The following is a 17,094-nucleotide window of genomic DNA, read 5'->3' as shown; positions in this document are numbered from 1 at the left end:
AAACTAACAACAAACAACGAACGAACAAACAATGATCTACACAAAATGAAAATAAGGTTTAAAAAAGTGCCTTTAACCTTGGTGGGTTTTCAAACTTTTTAAGAGTATACACACAGTATCTGACCTCTACTGTGTGTGTGTGTGTGTGTGTGTGTGTGTGTGTGTGTGTGTGTGTGTGTGTGTGATAATTACATTTACCAAAAAGGATTAGGTGGTCATTTGAACTTGTAATATTATATGGTTAATTTTTTATTCATACTTTGGAAGAAAACAAAACGTATTGCTGAAGAAAAGAAAGCACTCCCCTGTCAGGGGCATTCTCTCTGCTTTTTTTTGTTGTTGTTTACAGTAAGGTGACTGGATCCTACCCAATGGAACTTCAGAGATAAACTATACATGCTACAGGTTTGGCATTGATCATGTGATCAAGCAAATGCTACCATTTGTCCAATTTTTTATAAGCATTAATGGAAGCTAAATTTGTTTTTATAGTCTTATGCTACAGATTTTGTACACTTGTGTGGTTCCTCTGTAGTTGCATAACTGTTAAGTTTAAATTAATAATTTTAGTAGTGATGAATTAATGATTAAAATATCTCTTATTTGAGCCACACATTTCTTGTGAGATCATACATTTCATCTCCAAAAGTTGATTCTGTTCATCTGGACGTAGCGTGGGAGAAACATTTCGTGACTCATCCAAGTGATGAACAGAATCAACTTTTGGAGATTTACTTACCTGGATGATTGAGCATGCATCAAGACAACATACATTTTAAATAAAAGATGGATATAGTCACCTTGATGTTTAGAGAAGTCAGGTTGTGAAGCTTCAGGCTGAGCATTTTCACCAGTTTATATCAGGACTGTGAAACTGAGGGACACTGCACACCCACTGGCCAACATGTCAGTGACATGGTAAAGCTTCACCCTCCTTTTGACCAGAATTCACTAAATTAACATGTTGTATCCAACATACAACAAAACTATGAACTGACAACACTTACAACAGCAAACCTAATTAGCAGGCTTCATTTATAAACTGTACAGGTGTAATGCACAGATACAGATATTCACTAATTAGTGCAAAGTAACAGATTCTTGGGTGGTCTGTACCACATAGGCAAGCCATAATTTTTGTCAGTTTTCTAATAAAATAAGTATCCACATGGGTAGTTGGATGACTTTTTAAAAGAAAAAAAAGAAAAGAAACAAACAGAAAAGAAAAGAAAAAAATCTACATCACCTTGAGTAGTTAAGGAGGGAGAAACTACTCAAACATTTTTGTGTCAGGCCTTAAACAACCTTTTAAATTCCATTGGGGACTGGGTTGTTATACATTTTTTAAAAATATATAGTGTGCTCGGCAGCCCAGCATAAATTGAACCTCTAGTGATCCTGTATTTGTGACATGATTAAATGTATTTGTGTTTATACCCTGATATGTCCCCTGATCGTTAAACGCCACCCTCCGGTAAACGAAAAGAAGACAGTCTAAAGGTTTGCGCATGCTCAGCAGCAGCAGTTATTGTTTTGTTTACATAACGCTGTCCTCTTGTGGGGCCTTTCGAGAGCTAGGCGTAGAGAGCTAGGCAGAAGTAAAACTTCGTTGTAGCAGCTTAAGTTACCTGTCCGGGTAAATTATGTCTGTGAAACACGCTATTAGCCGGGGACTCGAGTTGGGCCGGTCGGTCTTTCAGCTCGGTCTCCTGAAATCCGGTGGCCGACTCGCAGCAAAGCTCCGAGCTGACCGTTTCCGTGCAGGCCCGTCGGTCCGCACCGCTCAGCCTCAGGCTTTCCTGCCGTCTCGGTACCGCTATTACCGCACTTCTCTGAAAGGCCTGGCAGCTCAGCTTCAGTCCGCCGGCTTCAGGAGGTTTGCTGGCGGGTCCCCGCGTAACAGAGCTGTATTTTTGGCTTTCGGTCTCGGTGTGGGGCTTATCGAACAACAGTTGGAGGATGACAGAAAGAGTGCTTCAACATGCCAGGAGATCCAGGTATGGTATCTAAAAGTAGGTCACAGTAGGGTACCTAAGCGACATTTAAGTCGTTAAGTGTAGTAGCTTCTGACAAAGTGGTTTGTTAGTAGTCGTTTTTCTTTTAGTCTTTATTTTCATGGTTATTTGCCGTATTGGGTTTTTTTTTTCACTGAAAGTTTGTTTATTTGTATCTTCACCAATTCTGCATATTGTTTTTACATTTATGAATGTTTTGTTGATACGGTAATGCATAGACCCAAGATTTGTGTACGTTCTTTAATTTTCATGCTGTTTGCACTGAGGCCTGAATGGATAACCTGGTTGCAATCTTGCATTAATTTACTTTTTATTATTTTAATATGTCTCTAGCTGCGTCTATAACAAGTGTAGGTACATTTGGGGGCTTTAAAAAGTTGTTGTATACAGTCTGATTGTTTTTCCTTTTTTTTCTTGACTAAATTTGTTTATAGCACGTGATTGATATGAACATATCTTTGTGTAGCTTATTATTATTATTATTGTTATTGCTTTCCCCTGCAGGCTGTTTTTAGAAAGAAGAAATTCCAGAGTCCATTTAAGCCATTCACCTCTGGATATAAACTGGAGGATTACATTCTAGGGAACCAGATTGGGAAAGGCTCCAATGCAGCTGTGTATGAGGCTGCAGCTCAGTTTGCTCCTCCAAAGCAAAGTGCCAGAAAATGCTCCCTGGTGCAGATAAAAGAAGGTGAAGTGGAAGCTGAGGCACCTCGATCTCTGACATGCTGCTCACTAAGGAACTTCCCTTTTGCTATTAAGATGATGTGGAACTTTGGGGTGGGTAGTATACTAATGGTTTGATAATGATTTCACATCTGTTTTAGGTTTTAATCCTCTGTATGAAAACAAACGAAAAAGAGCCACACATCAGTACCGACGGGTATTTTGCTATTTGTTTGCAGGCTGGGTCATCAAGTGAGGCCATCTTAAAGTCTATGTCTCAGGAGCTGGTCCCTGCAGGTCCTCATGCCTTAAAGCAGGAAAAAGAAGAAATTACTCTGGATGGGTAAGTATTATAACCTCAGTTCTTTTTATTCCTGCCTCAGAGTGGTGACCTAAGGATAGGAAACGTACTAATGAATGGCTGTGATTTCTCTACATGCAGACATTTCGGAGTCCTGCCCAAAAGAGTGTCAGCACACCCTAATGTAATCAGAGTGTACCGGGCTTTTACTGCAGATGTTCCATTGCTACCAGGTGCTCAGGAGGAATATCCAGATGTTTTGCCACCCAGGCTTAACCCTACAGGCCTGGGCAACAATCGCACTCTTTTCCTGGTCATGAAGAAGTAAGACCTACCTTCCTACCTACTTCAGTCCAACCCAGTATGTGTGCTAGAAACATTGTGTATAAAAAAATAAAAAAAAGTCACTGTCTTTGTTTTCAGAGATTTTTATTATTTTGTTGGGTTTTTTTTTTTATAGTGTACGTGTCAGGTCATTTTTATTCAGTAACTTCACAGATTTTTTGTGTCATAGCTATCCATGCACACTGAGGCAGTACCTGGAAATGTCCACACCAAGCCGCAGGCAGGGCACTCTGATGGTGCTGCAGCTCCTTGAGGGGATTGACCATTTGTGCAGAGAGGGTGTCGCTCACAGGGATCTAAAATCAGACAACGTGCTGTTGGAATTCGACTCAGGTCCGAACAAAATTCTGTCAATAACAGAACAGTTTAAAGCCAAATGTAAACTATGCCAGCTTGAGGTCTGTTTGGGTCACCGGTGTTATATTGATTTGTCCTTTATGCAGATGGTTGCCCCCGTTTAGTGATTTCTGACTTTGGATGCTGTCTGGCCCAGAGCGATTCTAGTCTGCAGCTGCCCTTCAACAGCATTTGGGTCAGCAAAGGAGGGAATGCTTCACTTATGGCTCCGGAGGTAAGATTAAAAATGTCTTTATTGTAACTGAGTAGCCACAGTTGCTGCGCCGTCTCTTATTGGTGACTATTAAGACTGAATTTTGTGACTTTTGCCTCCACTCTGGTTATAACCGGAGGTGACACTTGGATACCATTCAAGTAACCTAATTGTATCTTTGTGTTTTGAAATGAATCATTAAGATAAATAAGAATTCATATAAATAGATAATTTGCAGTTAACCAGATATTTAATCACTTTAATTTCTCATAATTTTTCTGCCATCAGGTGGCCACTGCAGTTCCAGGATGTGGTGTGGTGCTTGACTACAGCAAGGCAGATGCCTGGGCCGTGGGCGCCATTTCCTACGAGATATTTGGACAGCAAAATCCATTCTATCGAGCAGTGGGACTGGAGAGCAGGAATTACCAGGAGAAGCAGCTTCCTCCTCTACCCTCCAGTGTTCCAGCTGATGTGCAGTTCGTGATACGCTTACTTCTCAGGAGGAACCCAAACAAGGTAAAGAAGGGGCTGTGTTTAGTTTAATATTTAAGTTTTCAGTAAAAGAGAGCTAAAACAATATAGTTTCATTTATTAAACCGAAACATTGAACTAAAAAAAATCACAATTCTCTCAACACTAAGGGGAATTGTGAAGTTAACATTTTCTGTAGATTTACCTGAGAGGCATCTCTACCATTCCACTACTGAAACATGTTCTTCATACCCTGCAGCGCCCCACTGCCCGTGTGGCAGCTAACATGCTACATCTGAGCCTCTGGGGTCGGAAGGCTCTGGCTAACCAGGACAGTGTGGGCATGAGGAAGCTGGCTGATTGGTTGCTCTGCCAGTCTGCTGTGGTTCTCCTTAAGGGCTGTCAGGGGCCCAGTGGGAACAAAGTGGAGGCGGAGCTTCAGAGGAGTTTCCTGGCTAACTTAGAGCTGGAGGACCTGCGCACTGCTGTAGGCTTCCTCCTCTATGGGCGAGAGCAGAGCCAGGCCTGCGTGCTGTCTGTCTAGATTAACTCAAACACGTAGCTGAGAGTCACTGATATGGATAAACTGGGGCTTAAAATTGCTTTCAATACTCAGACTTCTGTATGTGTGGTATTTATTGTTTTAGCTGTAACATCTAATGGCTGTGGGTATTGTTTGATTATTTATCATGAATTGCCAAGTGGTGTAATTCTCCCTTTTCAAGAACCCGACCCTCAAACCTGTGTCCTCTAATGCTGCTAATGTTACTTATCTGCATTTCTCACATACTTGTGAATATGTTTCACTTGCCATCATCACTGTATCAGCAGGAATTCAAGCACTTCAAACATTCAAGTGTTATTGGTACCCATCATACAAAAATGCAGTTTGTCTTACACGTGCAATGCATTGTGGATTACTGAGACGGCTGCTGGGGAGTGATTGTGTTTAATTTTTCCCAACATTTGAGTTGCTTCGCAGCAAGAAATTCTATTATGTGAGTGGATATTTTGTTTTCCAAATTATGATACACTTTTTCAAATCAGCCTGTGGGGGAAAAAACAAACAAAAACTCACATTCATGCAGTTATTTTTGCAACTATGAAAATTTTTTGTACCAGTAAATGTGGAGGTCAATACAGATCAAGTTAGACTCTACTGTGTAGGGTAAGACCAAGTGAAAGGTTCACAAGTAGGACATAAAGTTGCCCCTTGATCTGGTTGTCAGTGGATATGTGTGTTGCAGTCAGTTGTACACTGATATTTCACAGCTAAGGAACATAGACCTGTCCTAAATGCTAGAACATATGAATCACATTGATCCTGATGTGTCATGCATGAGTAATTAATTAATCTTAAGGATCTGACTTTGTTCCACATTGCTGCTGTTTGCACTTTATGCTCATGTTATGCACCTGTTCAGAGCTGAGGTTTTCAGCTAATATAATATACAGATTTCATAATAATTGAAATATTGGGACTTAATCCTTCATATTAGGATAATCTACTGTCAAAAAGAATGAAAGGGATGCATGTATATGGCTTCCTACAAAAGATTATAAGACGGATTTTAGATGTATGTCGTTTTTTTTGCAGTGTTTCAGAATAAAAGTGTTAAAGAGCCCTGAAGTGGTTGTTCAAGTTCTTTCCTTTGTCTTTAGATATTTTCAAAATAAATAACTCGTATTGGTGATATAGTAATATCCATACATTTTTTTTTTAAATTTTGATGATGAATATTATTAGCACTGTTTGTGAAATAACAAGTTGCGGCCTGATCTTAAATGTCTTTTTCTTGGAGTTCCAAAGCAGATTTCACCTGGATTTTTCCATGTGATCTTGGACAAACTAAAATTGTTTCTCTAAAAATCCCTCACAACTTAAAGGTGTTGTTATGCAAAAAAAGGTTTGATACAAGACTTCATTTTTCAGAAACTTTATTTAAGACAGAGCCATATTAGCATTTTAATAATTTATACTCTGAACAAAGTCAAACGGGTAATAAATAGACTGGAATGTATTTAGGAACACACTGAAGTTTCCTGTATAATCCCTCATGACCCTTTCAGTACTCCTCTCCTTCCTCTTCTCCTTCACCCTCAATAGAATCAACTCCCACCTCCTCATAATCCTTCTCCAGAGCTGCCATGTCCTCTCTGGCCTCGGAGAACTCTCCCTCCTCCATACCCTCACCCACGTACCAGTGAACAAAGGCACGCTTAGCGTACATCAGATCGAACTTGTGGTCGAGCCGAGCCCAGGCCTCTGCAATAGCAGTTGTGTTGCTCAGCATGCACACAGCCCTCTGGACCTTGGCCAGATCTCCACCAGGAACCACAGTGGGGGGCTGGTAGTTGATGCCAACCTTGAAACCAGTGGGGCACCAGTCCACAAACTGGATGGAGCGCTTAGTTTTGATGGTGGCAATGGCAGCATTGACATCTTTGGGTACCACATCACCACGGTACAAAAGGCAACAGGCCATGTACTTGCCGTGGCGAGGGTCACATTTCACCATCTGATTGGCTGGCTCAAAGCAGGCGTTTGTGATCTCAGCCACTGAGAGCTGCTCGTGGTAAGCCTTCTCGGCAGAGATGACTGGAGCATAGGTGGCCAGGGGGAAGTGGATACGGGGGTATGGCACCAAGTTGGTCTGGAACTCTGTCAGATCAACATTGAGGGCACCATCAAAGCGGAGGGAAGCAGTGATGGAGGACACAATCTGACTGATCAGCCTGTTCAGGTTGGTGTAAGTAGGACGCTCGATATCGAGGTTCCTACGACAGATATCGTAGATGGCCTCGTTATCTACCATGAAGGCACAGTCAGAGTGCTCTAGGGTGGTGTGGGTGGTCAGGATGGAGTTGTAGGGCTCCACCACAGCGGTGGACACCTGGGGAGCTGGGTAAATGGAGAACTCTAGCTTGGACTTCTTGCCGTAGTCGACAGACAGACGCTCCATCAGCAGGGAGGTGAAACCAGAGCCGGTGCCACCGCCGAAGCTGTGGAACACCAGGAAGCCCTGAAGACCAGTGCACTGATCAGCCTGAGGAGAGAGAGGGAGAGACAGCAACCAGATAAGAGATATACCCATCAGTTAGGTCATTTATGCAGGATTCTTCTGCTCTGATTTACCCACCAGTTTACGAATCCTGTCCAGAACCAAGTCAATGATTTCTTTGCCAATGGTGTAGTGTCCACGGGCGTAGTTGTTAGCAGCATCCTCCTTGCCAGTGATCAGCTGCTCAGGGTGGAACAACTGGCGGTAGGTCCCAGTGCGCACCTCATCTTCAAAAAACCACCATTAAGAAATTATGTAAGGGTTTTAACAAATTAAAGAGGCAACAGCGATAAGTTTATTTCTAGAAGTTTACCGATGACAGTGGGCTCTAAGTCGACAAAAACAGCTCTGGGAACGTGCTTTCCAGCTCCAGTCTCACTGAAGAAGGTGTTGAAAGAATCGTCTCCACCACCAATGGCTTTGTCACTGGGCATCTGACCGTCTGGCTGGATCCCATGTTCCAGGCAGTAAAGCTCCCAGCAGGCATTGCCAATTTGGACACCAGCTTGACCAACGTGGATGGAAATACACTCACGCTAGTGTAAGGGGAAAAAAGATTTGGATTAAAAACAAAGACGAGTCTTCCACTTGCTGAAGATAACCAGTTTTCAGAACAGTTTTTGCTAATTAAAAAAAGGAGGGATAAAACACATTAATCGGGCTCACAAATGAAACAATCACTGTATTTTAAATTGCCTTTAACACAACTGCTTAAATTACATTTTCCCTACCTTGCACAAGAAACCGTTAATAATACATTTTCTATATTCTATTATAACATTTGGATTGAGTCTCAGTCTGCCATTTATTTTACAGAAGCCCATGCATTTTGTGCTGCGACATAAAACTGCCTACTGCAGGATTACTGTAGACAGAGAGGATTATCTAGGTCAGACATGTTGCAGTGTGCTGGCTCTTTAAAAAGACACATTCAGATCATCCACTGGGGTTATATGTAACACAATTTGTGCTGTATTTGATTTTATGGTATATTTTTAAGCATATATGATATTAGGGATGGCTTAGTTTTATATAACACACAAACACAATATGGTGTATTATGTCACTGACATAATTATTTTTTAGAAAAGAGGACACTGCATTTATGTAACATACATTTACATACACGTTGTGTTAAATGGCTGGAGATCATGTTCAGAAATTGATAAGGGAGCCAATGGAAGGCAAGTGGACAAGGCTAGTGGTGAAGACTAAGATGATTTACAGGAGTTGTGTAGGATAAGGATCAGGCTCTTCCATATGAATGTAATTTATCATTTAAGTACGAACTTAACGAACTGACGACATCTCACACTATTTCTATTCGCAATTATGTATGATCACAGTAAGCTGCGGAATACTGCATGGCAACAAGCACGGTTGCAGTAATTTGGAAAGAAACAGATCTGAAAAAACGACCTAGTTTAATTTCCACATATGTTAGACTTAAACAGTAACAAATAAGCAAGTCAAATGTTAGAAATTAAGGTCTCGCTTACCATGATTGCTTGTCGGTATTATGCAATGTAATGAAACAAGCCAAAGGAGTGTCTGCGACTGAGGTGCTCGGTGTCTGAGGCTGCTGTGATGACGATCTTCGCTCTGCCTCTTCAGGAGGACAGGTGAAGTGCACAAACTGAAAATCCTTCTCCGTCTGGCGCAGTAATTGTTTCCCATTCAGAACCTCCAATGTGCGATAAGAGGCTTTCGGGAGCTAATTCCTCCTCCGCTAAGGCGTGAGTCGGTAGGATTATGCAGGACAATATAATACAGGACTGTGCAAAAAAGAGAGCAGAATTTCATAAAATCTGGTAGGAGGCAAGACCCTCGGATGTCCTTTTTCTAATAAATAAATAAATAAATAAATAAATAAATAAAAAGGGGTATTCGCTTTGCTTGTGTAAATCAATGCAATTAGCCAGAAACCTGTTATCTTGAGTAAAGCCACGGCATCACAATGGAAGCTATATTGTTTGGAGATCCGAGAGAATAAAATAAAAAAGGCTTAATTCAGGAAAATGACAAATACTTCAGCCGTTGAACTCCACTTATGTGGTCGTGTACATTGAACAAATGGCTTGGCTGACGTGTCCAGGAGCAAAAGTAACTTTGAAATTACAAATTTGGCTTCCTTTTAAATTTCAATCTTATCACAGCTGTAATATTGCATTTTCCCTATATATTTTCTTCTACATTCTACTTTAATGAAGTCATTAGCAAAAATCATAGAACTCGCATTCTGTCGATCGAGAGTATTATAACTACTTTATATGTATTCTTCATAGTTTTGTTTATCAATCATTCATAACGCTGGTCCTCTTCCTGATAGACGGTCACAGCTGGTTTCTCCCTCGATTACTCATTTGCAGACTCGTGCTGCCTTCAGGGCTCCGAATCATGCTGTGACTTATAAGACCTATAAGAAAAGTAATGAATTAATCAGTCGCCTAACAAAGATGTGCATTACTTAACCTGCATAATAAGAATCAATTTGTGCATCCAATATCACAGTGTGTACAGTGCAAATTAATAAGTTAAATAAATACTGTTCAACTATACTTTTTCATTACGCTGCTCGACGCAAAACAAAATATTACGAGCATACAATAAAGCACTAAAGTAGCAGAAGTCCTTTAAAGGCCTGCTGACACAACTTAACTTTACGCTCAAGTTAGCAGGCATGTCGTCGCTTCGGAGAAACTTGCATTTGAGTCGTACCATTACCGCTGCAGCAGCGGACTTTTTCGCCTTGCAGCCACGACAGACTTTGGCTCTTTGCAGCGACAGACGAGGCCTTTGCATAAATCCGAACAGACAATGCTCAGGGAAACGCTACAATGTACCACCGAGCGCCGAGTTTGTTGCCAGGGTGGCCGGGATCCCCACCATGGCCAAATTACCTTACCAGGACACCGCAGAAGGGCTTGATGCAGCGTTTGTTGGCGTCCCAATTGATACCGGGACCTCGAACCGACCTGGCGCAAGGTAGTGTTTTTCTCTGCAGCTAATATTTAAACGTATGGGCCTGCTGCTCCGTAGACTGTCATTGGATGCATGCATAACAAAGCTGGAGTTTTCAGGCGTTTAAAGATAGATTTAAGTTTCACTTTTGTAATTAAAGTGACTAAATTAATCTTATCCTCATGTTGTGCAAAACTTCACAGACCATCTTGTACACAATTGACACATATATAGGCAACAGAAATCCTCAGCTGCAGGGAATGTACAAAAGCTGAAACGTCCAAATTCATTTTGACCACCCAATACCTTACTGTGTACAGTAAACACTATTTTCATGCCATCAAGGTTAAAAATTGTCACAATAAAAAAAAAAAAAATGCAAAATCCAAGCAGCAGCCATTGTGCTTGAACAATCATAGCTGTCATCCTGGTTCACAGGTTTGGCCCACGACAGATCAGAGTTGAGTCGGCCATGCTGAGGGCTTACAACAGTGGCACCAGGGCAGCACCTTATGAGTCCCTCGTGGTTGCTGATATTGGGGATGTGAACGTTAATGTGTATGACCTGAAAGACACTTGCAAACGCATCAGGGAGGCCTACAGAAAGATCCTGGCCACTGGCTGCATCCCGCTAACTATGGGTGAGAAGAAAACTGATCTCTAGAGGTGAAGAAAACGCTCTAAAAGTGCCCTTGCTCACATTTTATTCAGACAGTTGCACAGATAGTCAAGGATAGCTCAGTAAATATTTAACAAAGCACAGTGTTGTAATACATGTTCAATTATTAGCCATTTAGATAGCTCTATAAACCAAAGAGAAGATTTGATCAAAGGTTGGATTTTAAGGAAGTTTTGTCTGCAGGTGGCGATCACACTATTGCTTACCCAATCCTGCAAGCCGTTGCTGAGAAGTAAGTGTGCTTTATTCCTAGGAACTACATGTGATGCAAATTATTTGAAGTTGAGACTGCTGATACAGTGCTACTTTTTTACACACTTTAGGATACAATAAACATTGTTTTGATCTGTGTTGAACTGTCTTAACACGGCTATTAAGCATTTTTCCCTCAAACTTCCAAAACTGTACAGCCTACAAATCCAAAAATGCATGATTCAGGTGTCGCTTGAGTTATGCATTCTTGTATTCACTGACTTTACAATCTGAGAATGCAATAAAATGAAAGAATACTGTTTTGTGTGAATTGGGTTTACTGAGAATGCAGGAAGAGTCCTCAGTTAATATATATAGCTGCCACTGATAAACTTCCTCTTTAACCATTTTATACCCCATGCCCTTGTTCCTGTGATAATTTGTTAGGCATGGCCCAGTGGGTTTGATCCATGTGGATGCTCATGCTGACACCAGTGATGTGGTATTGGGGGAGAAAATAGGCCACGGGACTCCATTCAGACGATGTGTGGAGGAAGGATTACTGGACTGCAAGAGAGTGGTCCAGATTGGCCTTCGGGGTTCAGGCTATTCTGCCGACTCATATGAATGGAGTCGGGCACAGGTACTCTGCTAGGTTACTGTTTCATGTGTGTAAAGCATGCTTATGTAGCATATATTTTTTGGCGTTGGATAAATAAACCTTTACTTGCTTGTTCCCCATAGGGAAATGCCTCAGATAAATTCAACATAATGGTTTTGGCATTTTGTCTGGAGAGTAAATGCTGTATAACTGGATTAATATAAAGTTGCAAGAATCTATGCTAATAATTGGTATATTTTATATCTTTATTGTGCTTGTTTTTTGACAACAAGATGCAAATGCTTTCATCTAGAACAAGGGCATTTTATGGCGCTGACTCGGAGATGCCATATGTCTCAAAATAATTTTCTCATAACAAGGCTACTATGTGTTTTTTCTACTCCTCTAGGGCTTCCGTGTTGTGCAAGTGGAAGAGTGTTGGTTCAAATCTCTTGCGCCTTTAATGGATGAGGTCAGGAATCAGATGGGCAAAGGTCCAGTATACCTCAGTTTTGACATTGATGCTCTTGACCCTGGCTTTGCTCCTGGAACAGGCACACCTGAGATAGCAGGGCTCACTCCCATACAGGTAATCAAAGTGCTAAAGACACCTCAAAGTTTACTATACTAGTTACTAGCTATATATAAACAAAACTACATACACCAAGCAAGGAAATGTTGTATTTTCTGCTGCATTATTAATTCATTTTTTCAATCAATCGTCACGATTGGATTTAGGGAGTTGAGATTATTCGGGGATGCCATGGTCTGAACCTTGTTGGATGTGATCTAGTGGAGGTGTCACCACCCTACGACACCACAGGTGCTTTTTTTAACATTTAAATTCTTTTGAAATTCCAATTTTCTTTCTAATGTATTTTTTCCCTCTTGTCCTCTTATTCATTTCATTTTTTTCTTTCATTCTGTCAACAGGAAACACTGCATTGACTGGGGCCAACCTCCTCTTTGAAATGTTATGTGTTCTCCCAAAAATTAAGTACTATTGATAAATACTGAGAGCATAGAAGAGAATAAAATGTGTAGTTTTGGAAAAACTCGGACAATCAAATTTTGGTACAGTCATGCTTTGCACTCTTGAATGACACTAAAATATCTGAGGGTAATTACTGTCTTATAAATTGCGAACAAAATGATGAGTATGCCGCAGTGGACACAAGTTTTGATTCTGTAAGTATTGGCTTCATTAGGAAATCCTGCACTCATTCAACAGTGCAGTGCTGCAGATGAGTTTTAAGACCATGACAACTTAAGTGTAGTGCTGTTTGGGTGTACAGAAATGTGAAATTCAGTATTCACCAATGTGCATTTAAGGCAAGAAAGACAAACCGGTCAGTGATTTAAACTAACTGCTGCTTTTAGTAAATACGTAAGGAAATATTATTTTTGAAGTGTCTTTATTTACCTTGACTGCTGAAAACAAGTTTCTTCCTTCTGATATCACAATCCAGTCATAGTGCCTGGCACTCTTGCATTGTTTATGCTGTTGTACAAACTCAGTATATACTGCGCAGGAGCATTTCATTTCTTAAAAGGCTTTTATTTCAACCTTTCAGAAAAATGTTACATGTCTATGGTTTCAAAATTCACGATATGAAAACTGGTTACTAATTCATGTTTTTTCTAATGCTTGAAATGTGTGTTCTCCAGGTGTTAACACAAATATCATCCTGGCACACTTTGGGCCCTGTAGTGCCAACTGAGCATTGTTTAAATGGCCCAGCATACCTGACTATTGTTGCTGTCCATCATTTTATCACCAGTGTGCACATCTTCTGATGACTGCTGCAAGAAGGATGGCTCAAAATGCCACAAAACTCAAATCATCCTAATCTAGTTCCTTGAACAGAACGCGACCTTCACGAAGTCTATTGTAACTATTGCAAATGACCACTTTAAAAATGTCAAAGTCTGGCTTAGATGCAAAATATGAAAGAAGGAGGGATGACTCAAGGCTTGCACAGTACTGTATTTTATTAGCATTATATAACAGCAGCTATTATAAGAGAGAATTGTACTTTTTCTGAAATGTAGGCCTTGGACACCTTTATATAACTCAAAAAAATACAATATTTTTTTTCAACCAACCTTCTTTTTCCTCTTCTTTTATCCGTCTTCATTTCCTATCTTTTCCCTTTCTTGAAGGGCAGCATAGTGTCACAGGGATTAATACTGCTGTCTCATCAGTCTCCCGGGTGTTTCTGTGTGTAGTTGTCTCCCCCATGCTTGCATGGGTTTATACTTTTCTCCAACCTCTCTGGATGGGTTGTGATTATGGGTTATTCTTCAAGCACTGCTAACTTTAATCTCAGTCTGGCAACACATTATTGGCCATATTTTCTTGACAAAAATGATAGAACAGACACAGTGCCTATAAAATCAGCCAAACTGTATAATTTCATTTAAAAAAATGGTAACATATTCCAGTGGTTGTTGACCTGAAGAGTGTGTGTGTGTGTGTGTGTGTGTGTGTGTGTGTGTGTGTGTGTGTGTGTGTGTGTGTGTGTGTGTATATGTATATATATATAGATATATATATATACAGTGGGGCAAAAAAGTATTTAGTCAGCCACCGATTGTGCAAGTTCCCCCACTTAAAATGACGACAGAGGTCAGTAATTTGCACCAGAGGTACACTTCAACTGTGAGAGACAGAATGTGAAAAAAAAAATCCATGAATCCACATGGTAGGATTTGTAAAGAATTTATTCGTAAATTAGGGTGGAAAATAAGTATTTGGTCACCTCAAACAAGGAAAATCTCTGGCTCTCACAGACCTGTAACGTCTTCTGTAAGAAGCTTTTCTGTCCCCCACTCGTTACCTGTATGAATGGCACCTGTTTGAACTCATCATCTGTATAAAAGACACCTGTCCACAGCCTCAAACAGTCAGACTCCAAACTCCGCCATGGTCAAGACCAAAGAGCTTTCGAAGGACACCAGGAAAAGTATTGTAGACCTGCACCAGACTGGGAAGAGTGAATCTACAATAGGCAAGCAGCTTGGTGTGAAAAAATCAACTGTGGGAGCAATCATCAGAAAATGGAAGACATACAAGACCACTGATAATCTCCCTCGATCTGGGGCTCCACGCAAGATCTCATCCCGTGGGGTCAAAATGATCATGAGAACGGTGAGCAAAGATCCCAGAACCACACGGGGGGACCTGGTGAATGACCTGCAGAGAGCTGGGACCAAAGTAACAAAGGTCACCATCAGTAACACACTACAACGGCAGGGAATCAAATCCCGCAGTGCCAGACGTGTTCCGCTGCTGAAGCCAGTGCATGTCCAGGCCCGTCTGAAGTTTGCCAGAGAGCACATGGATGATACAGCAGAGGATTGGGAGAATGTCATGTGGTCAGATGAAACCAAAGTAGAACTTTTTGGTATAAACTCAACTCGTCGTGTTTGGAGGAAGAAGAATACTGAGTTGCATCCCAAGAACACCATACCTACTGTGAAGCATGGGGGTGGAAACATCATGCTATGGGGCTGTTTTTCTGCCAAGGGGACAGGATGACTGATCCGTGTTAAGGACAGAATGAATGGGGCCATGTATCGTGAGATTTTGAGCCAAAACCTCCTTCCATCAGTGAGAACTTTGAAGATGAAACGAGGCTGGGTCTTCCAACATGACAATGATCCAAAACACACCGCCCGGGCAACAAAGGAGTGGCTCCGTAAGAAGCATTTGAAAGTCCTGGAGTGGCCTAGCCAGTCTCCAGACCTCAACCCCATAGAAAATCTGTGGCGGGAGTTGAAAGTCCGTGTTGCTCGGCGACAGCCCCAAAACATCACTGCTCTCGAGAAGATCTGCATGGAGGAATGGGCCAAAATACCAGCTACTGTGTGTGCAAACCTGGTAAAGACCTATAGTAAACGTTTGACCTCTGTTATTGCCAACAAAGGTTATGTTACAAAGTATTGAGTTGTATTTTTGTTATTGACCAAATACTTATTTTCCACCCTGATTTATGAATAAATTCTTTACAAATCCTACCATGTGGATTCATGGATTTTTTTTTTTTCACATTCTGCCTCTCACAGTTGAAGTGTACCTCTGGTGCAAATTACTGACCTCTGTCATCATTTTAAGTGGGGGAACTTGCACAATCGGTGGCTGACTAAATACTTTTTTGCCCCACTGTATATATATATATATATGCGCAATTTTATTTGTATAGCACCTTTCTAGACAGAATCACAAAGTGCTGCACATAAGATAACAAATAATAAAAGGGTAAAACAGACAATATAAAAATATCTATCTATCTACAGACTGTAATTTTGTAGGATTATCAGAGTTGCAATATATGTTTTTACTTATTGCTTGTTTACTTCTTTTAATATTTTGTCATTTTTAAAATGAACTTGAGTTCTCTTAGCAAAATATTTACTATATAAAGTCTTGATGTCTTTGTGACATGTAGCTTTATACATGCGGATAATCAACTTGTAATCTGCAAAGTGACTCTGGAGTTACTCTCATTTCCCATCTTTCTAATTTACCAACAGCACTTTTTTAACAAAACGCTGCTTGGGACTTATCTGGTGCAATCGAAGCAGAGGGCAGGGAAAGATATGACATACATATTATGATGAAATGAAAAAGATTGGGACGAGCATCCTATGTGTGCTCCAACTTCTTTCAGCATAACTTCATTTGCATCAGGCTCCAAGGGGCGTTGACCCTTGCTGAGAGAGGGATCATTTCATTTTTTCTGGCTGGTCTGTTGGTTTTTGGCAGCTGTAATCTGCAGCTGAACAGTCCAGCTTCACTGTATCACAGTTACAGTAATATCACAATACATAGTAACAAACAACACTGCTAAGCTACAGGTTTTAAAGGGTCGGACACAAAAAAAAAAGAGAGACTTGATCTTAACTTCTGAATAGTTTTCAATCCATTGTTTATTTACTTCTCCAACTACAAAATAAAACTCTCAAAGGCATGAAATTACATACAATGTATATATACTCCTGGCATTATGCTTCATAAACATGCTGCTGAAACAGTACTTTATTGAACACCAACACACGTTTGGAATTCACAGAGGACTCGTTTGGCGTTTCCAACACGGCCACAAAACAGACAACTAAACAGTTTGTTGAAAGTTAAGTTGACTTTGAGGCCTATAATAATGGGTTAAGACATTTTTTACTTAACTTTTTCACATGATTTTTCCAGAACTTTTCTGCTGACTGCAAGCAAGGGAGTAGTCCCTAA

The 17,094-nt window shown here is 40.7% G+C and overlaps 3 protein-coding genes across 3 annotated transcripts; 2 read left to right on the top strand and 1 right to left on the bottom strand.

The window, feature by feature from the left end:
• Positions 1–1,520: 1,520 nt before the first annotated feature.
• On the top strand, positions 1,521–5,981 carry pink1 (PTEN induced kinase 1). Its single transcript, XM_004560372.6, has 8 exons — positions 1,521–1,997; positions 2,520–2,795; positions 2,921–3,024; positions 3,124–3,306; positions 3,497–3,660; positions 3,771–3,898; positions 4,166–4,396; positions 4,611–5,981. Exons 1-8 carry the CDS (start codon positions 1,644–1,646, stop codon positions 4,893–4,895), a joined length of 1,725 nt encoding a protein of 574 aa, XP_004560429.1. The 5' UTR covers positions 1,521–1,643; the 3' UTR covers positions 4,896–5,981.
• Positions 5,982–6,272: 291 nt separating this feature from the next.
• LOC101472165 (tubulin alpha-1B chain) lies at positions 6,273–9,065 on the bottom strand. Its single transcript, XM_004560371.5, has 4 exons — positions 8,913–9,065; positions 7,727–7,949; positions 7,492–7,640; positions 6,273–7,398 (listed from the first exon to the last, which is right to left on the bottom strand). The coding sequence occupies exons 1-4, from the start codon at positions 8,913–8,915 to the stop codon at positions 6,418–6,420; spliced, it is 1,356 nt and encodes a 451-aa protein (XP_004560428.1). The 5' UTR covers positions 8,916–9,065; the 3' UTR covers positions 6,273–6,417.
• A 960-nt stretch (positions 9,066–10,025) lies between these two features.
• Positions 10,026–13,938, top strand: agmat (agmatinase (putative)). Its single transcript, XM_004560373.4, has 7 exons — positions 10,026–10,398; positions 10,813–11,015; positions 11,237–11,285; positions 11,693–11,888; positions 12,256–12,435; positions 12,585–12,669; positions 12,780–13,938. The coding sequence occupies exons 1-7, from the start codon at positions 10,094–10,096 to the stop codon at positions 12,851–12,853; spliced, it is 1,092 nt and encodes a 363-aa protein (XP_004560430.1). The 5' UTR covers positions 10,026–10,093; the 3' UTR covers positions 12,854–13,938.
• Positions 13,939–17,094: the final 3,156 nt, after the last annotated feature.

This window comes from Maylandia zebra, linkage group LG20 (assembly GCF_041146795.1).
Source record: "Maylandia zebra isolate NMK-2024a linkage group LG20, Mzebra_GT3a, whole genome shotgun sequence".
NCBI classification, from domain to species: domain Eukaryota; kingdom Metazoa; phylum Chordata; class Actinopteri; order Cichliformes; family Cichlidae; genus Maylandia; species Maylandia zebra.
Note: the sequence above shows the minus strand (reverse complement) of the source record. Positions and strands in the feature narration are given on the sequence as shown.

Excerpts from the sequence above, each read along its gene's own strand:
- LOC101472165 (XM_004560371.5), bottom strand. Across the intron at positions 7,641-7,726 it reads CTTAGAGCCCACTGTCATCG|ATGAGGTGCGCACTGGGACC; the intron begins GTAAACTTCTAG and ends GGTTTTTTGAAG. Across the intron at positions 7,399-7,491 it reads TGGACAGGATTCGTAAACTG|GCTGATCAGTGCACTGGTCT; the intron begins GTGGGTAAATCA and ends CTCTCTCCTCAG.
- pink1 (XM_004560372.6), top strand. The coding sequence starts at position 1,644 with ATGTCTGTGAAACACGCTATTAGCCGGGGACTCGAGTTGGGCCGGTCG. Across the intron at positions 1,998-2,519 it reads CAACATGCCAGGAGATCCAG|GCTGTTTTTAGAAAGAAGAA; the intron begins GTATGGTATCTA and ends TTTCCCCTGCAG. Across the intron at positions 4,397-4,610 it reads TCAGGAGGAACCCAAACAAG|CGCCCCACTGCCCGTGTGGC; the intron begins GTAAAGAAGGGG and ends CATACCCTGCAG.
- agmat (XM_004560373.4), top strand. The coding sequence starts at position 10,094 with ATGTCGTCGCTTCGGAGAAACTTGCATTTGAGTCGTACCATTACCGCT. Across the intron at positions 11,016-11,236 it reads CTGCATCCCGCTAACTATGG|GTGGCGATCACACTATTGCT; the intron begins GTGAGAAGAAAA and ends TTTTGTCTGCAG. Across the intron at positions 11,889-12,255 it reads ATGAATGGAGTCGGGCACAG|GGCTTCCGTGTTGTGCAAGT; the intron begins GTACTCTGCTAG and ends CTACTCCTCTAG.